Source organism: Nematolebias whitei, chromosome 11, assembly GCF_014905685.2.
Source record: "Nematolebias whitei isolate Nwh7 chromosome 11, NemWhi1, whole genome shotgun sequence".
Lineage (NCBI taxonomy): Eukaryota > Metazoa > Chordata > Actinopteri > Cyprinodontiformes > Rivulidae > Nematolebias > Nematolebias whitei.
This window is the reverse complement of record NC_056508.1, coordinates 20,405,651-20,409,788: the sequence shown is the minus strand read 5'-3', so window position 1 is coordinate 20,409,788 and position 4,138 is coordinate 20,405,651. Positions and strand designations below refer to the sequence as shown.

The 4,138-nt window shown below is 38.4% G+C and overlaps 1 protein-coding gene across 1 annotated transcript in view; it reads left to right on the top strand.

The window, feature by feature from the left end:
• si:ch73-181d5.4 (death-inducer obliterator 1) overlaps positions 1 to 4,138 on the top strand; it is a 311,270-nt gene that overhangs the window by 40,934 nt on the left and 266,198 nt on the right. The window contains exons 9-16 of the mRNA XM_037683844.1: positions 360 to 519; positions 728 to 844; positions 948 to 1,055; positions 1,210 to 1,366; positions 1,935 to 2,535; positions 2,663 to 2,816; positions 2,916 to 3,005; positions 3,106 to 3,301. Of these exons, the coding sequence (XP_037539772.1) occupies positions 360 to 519; positions 728 to 844; positions 948 to 1,055; positions 1,210 to 1,366; positions 1,935 to 2,535; positions 2,663 to 2,816; positions 2,916 to 3,005; positions 3,106 to 3,301 (1,583 nt within the window). The remainder of the gene's footprint in view (positions 1 to 359; positions 520 to 727; positions 845 to 947; positions 1,056 to 1,209; positions 1,367 to 1,934; positions 2,536 to 2,662; positions 2,817 to 2,915; positions 3,006 to 3,105; positions 3,302 to 4,138) is intronic.

Here is a 4,138-nt window from a genome sequence, read left to right as displayed (position 1 = left end):
CTCACTCACTCACTCACTCACTCACTCACTCACTCACTCACTCACTCTTGTGTCAATGTCCAGCCATCACTGTGCGAGAGGCGGGGGACACCCTGGACAGGTCTCCAGTCCGTCACTGGGACACATAAGAGACAAATGAGACAAACTCATTTATAAAATCTTCAAACAGAAAAATGTTTACATACATTTCACTATGACTGTAGAAACTGTACGAAGTCTTTTTGTAATGGAATTTAGAAACGTGTGTGGAAAATACTTCACCACTTACAGAATGCATTGCCAATCTACTTTTCAAGAAGCAAAGACAATAAAAATCCATATCTGACACTTTGATGACTAATGTCTGCGTTACTTTTAAGGATCTGTGATTGTGAGGACCTGGAGATGCCTGAGAGTGAAGTCGTAAAGCTTGTAGCTAACATCGAAAAGGAAATGTTCGACATATTTCGCAACACGGACAGCAAATACATGAACAAGTACAGAACAATAATGTTCAACCTGAAAGACCCCAAAAATAAGGTTTGCTCAAAATTAAAACAAATATTTTTCTCATGTAATTTCCCTTTAGGATGAATAAAATTACTTAAGATTATAACTATAGAGTTTTTTTTCTCGCTGTATATTAGAATGTGATAGAATTCTGTAGATCTTGTGTAAAAACAACTTGTGCTTATGGTCGTTTTTCATTATAAATCAAATGAATGCTCCACTTCCTAATTTTCTTTAGGGCTTATTGTACCGGGTCATACATGGAGAAATTGGTCCCTTCAGACTGGTCAGGATGAGTCAAAAGGACATGCAGGCTACAAAGGCACCTGAACCTGCTGCTAAAGAAAAAATACAGGTAAAGAATAGTACGCACCAAATGTGAATCAGTGAAACCTCAGTAAATATTTCAGCATTTGTACTGACGGAATTGTGCTTTGCGATTGTTTCTGATTATAAAGTTTAAAGACGAAGCTTCTAAATTGACACATCTGAAGAAACCTGAAGCAGTGAAGGTTGACTTGCCAAACCTGAAACCTGTTAGACCTGACAAAAAACCAGAGATCACGGTTTGTACCAATAATATTGTATGAAATTGATGTCATTGCAAATCTTTTATGGTCACTGTATTTTCACTAATGACTTACGACTCATTGATGTTGAGTTATTTATAAATGTTGGGTCTTAAAGGTTCTTCTTGGTTTTGGTACAATTTATTTCCAGGAACAGAAAAGGGGTGTCTCTGCTCCACCTTTGAAGCTCAGAGCTAACCAATCGAGCCAGGGCAGCGCGGGACCAGATATTCTTTCTTGCATGCTTAAGGACACAACATCAGAACACAAAGCTCACCTGTTTGACCTGAAATGCAAGATATGCACAGGTAAATTAACAAAGCATTATTTGACAAAGCAATATTAGACCTTCATTTAATCTGAGCCACACTTTGTTGCTGTTGGTGTCATTTGATTTACCCAGTTTGGCGATTGAGAGTACAAGACACAAAATCACAAGGCCAAAAAAATCTGTTATGGAAAGACATAAAAAATAATAATGAGAAAATCACAAACTTAGTTACATTGAATAAAATATCTACATAGATGGAGAGAAGACATTAAAGAGTACTGGGAATACCAAGATAAACCCTTAGAATTGTTAAACATCTTTAGCGATATTTTACAAATCTCTCTGTACGTCTGTTAGATCTCAGCGATGTCTTTGTTAAGGTCAGTCACATTTGTTTCTAAAGATTTGTGCCACTAAGTCCGTCAGGAAAGATAGATTGATCAATTTAAAAGTGTAAGAGGACAAACCTTTAACATTCTGGTTGGGATGGTATCTAAACACATGTTGATGGTTTAAGTAAAACTATTGGTTGTATTTTCTCCTAGAAATCTTTTAATTTGTGGTTCTTTCATGTTACTCTAACCGTTTCTTATTTGTTCAAAAAGGCCAAATTCCTGCTGGAGAAGTTGAAGAACCTGCTAAGAAAAAACTCAAGCTATCTGTGTCACAAGATAAGAGTGAATCATTTTGGAAGAAGTCTGCAAGAGATGACTCCCCTCTGAAGGCACCACCTGACTCTCCTCTAATGGATTCTCCACCATCTTCACAAACGGAGTCTTCCTTCCACATCATGGACTCTCCAAAACTGACGATTGTAGAGTCGCCTGCTTCCCCGATACTGGAATCTCCAGCCTCTCCTACACTGGAGTCTCCTGCTTCCCCTGTTATAGAGTCGCCTGTTTCTCCAACTCCAGAAACGCCCACAGCAGTGACACCAATAAAAGCATACACACCTGTTGTGATACCAACTGTCTCCATGGTAACCATCACAAGACGTGACCCCCGAACTGCATCGAGCAGGTTCACTGCTTCATCTGGTGGCAACTCTATTTCCAATACAACAAGTACTAACCAAGCAGCCTCTTATGCTCCCATAAAAGATACTTCTACCTCCCAACCAGCAGCCCCACCGAAACCATTACCTAAGTCTATCCTGATGAAACCGTCTTCCTCTGTTGACCCTAGACTTTATGGCTCATCCTCAAGGTACCTGAAGAGGCTTGGAAGTACACTAAAGCCTCTGAATTTTACTTTTCTACAAAGGAAAATATTTGTGAAATTAGTTAAATGGGTGAACATGATTTTTATTATGCTGTTCTCGTTTGTGTTTTAGGATGATGGTCTCTCACTCCCCAGCAGATGGCGGTACTGCACAGTTTCTAACCAAACAGGAAATACTTTGGAAAGGCTTTCTAAACATGCTCACTGTTGCTAAGTTTATGACAAAAGGATATCTAGTTTCAGGATCTACAGAAAGTCTTAAAACGGTATAGTGATGCATGATATTTTAAATTACTTGAGCTATATGAAAAATGTCACTGCCATAAAACTGCTTATGAAAAATTGTGTTTTTGCACAATGTGCAGGATCTACCTGATACCATAAAAATTGGAGGAAGGATCTTGCCTGAAACCGTGTGGGACTATGTTGAAAAACTAAAGTCCTCCGTTACAAAGGCAAGCAGGATTTGAACTTTGAGCAGCAATATTGTAAATGTAATTTACATTATGTGATCTAATTTTACATGCTCTTTTGTTAACTTTCTGTATTTTTTAGGAGTTGTGTGTGATTCGGTTTCATCCTGCGACGGATGAGGAAGAAGTGGCCTATGTCTCCCTATTTTCCTATTTTAATAGCAGAAGGCGTTTTGGTGTGGTTTCCAACGTCAGCCGTTCCATCAAAGATGTATACCTTGTTCCGCTGAGTGCAAATGAATCTATCCCATCTATACTACAACCTCTTGATGGACCAGGTATGACTACTTTGACTCTTCTGTCTTTTACTTGCGTTAACTCTGGGTTAAAATGAACTATATTGTCATTATGTTTTCAGTTATATAATTGTTTCCAATTAATTTTACAATTTTATCAAGAATTATCGCAACAAACAGCAAATTGTCATCATGTCCCTTACATTCACAATGTCAGCTGCTCTTCCACTTTTTCTTTAGGTAATCAGTCAGAAATGCAGTCAAGTCAACTATATATATATATATATATATATATATATATATATATATATATATCAGTTTAGTGTCTTAATTTAAAAAAGCCCACATTCTTTGTCAAATAGTTTAAATTTGATTGACAATATAAACATTTTACAAGTGGTTTTGGTATTTTGCTGCTGGCAGAGTTGCTCATTTTAAGCCAACATGTTTACTACTATATTCTGTAGTGTTAAACTACAACTTTAGGCGGGGGAGTGGTGGTGCAGAGTATAGGGAAGTGAACCTGTGATTAGAAGGCTGCTGGTTCAAACCATAACATCAAAATGTGGGGGGAATAAGGTGAGGCACCCATGTCTGCCTCCATCCTCATTTGCCCCACTCTGGGCCCGTGAACAAGGCCCTTAATCCCCTCCCCCCCATCTGTTTCCTGCGGGCGCCCTAGATGGCAGTCCTCTTCTTCACACAGAGGGCTGTGGTAGCTTGGTGGTCTGTGGTTGCATCATTGAAACAATTGCCAAATTCTCGTGAGTTTGCTCGTTGTGGCGACCTCTGAAAAAGGGAACAGCCAAAAGAAAAAAAACAAACTGTACCTTAAGAAACTGATTAGATAGGTCACTTTTAATATATATATATGTGTGT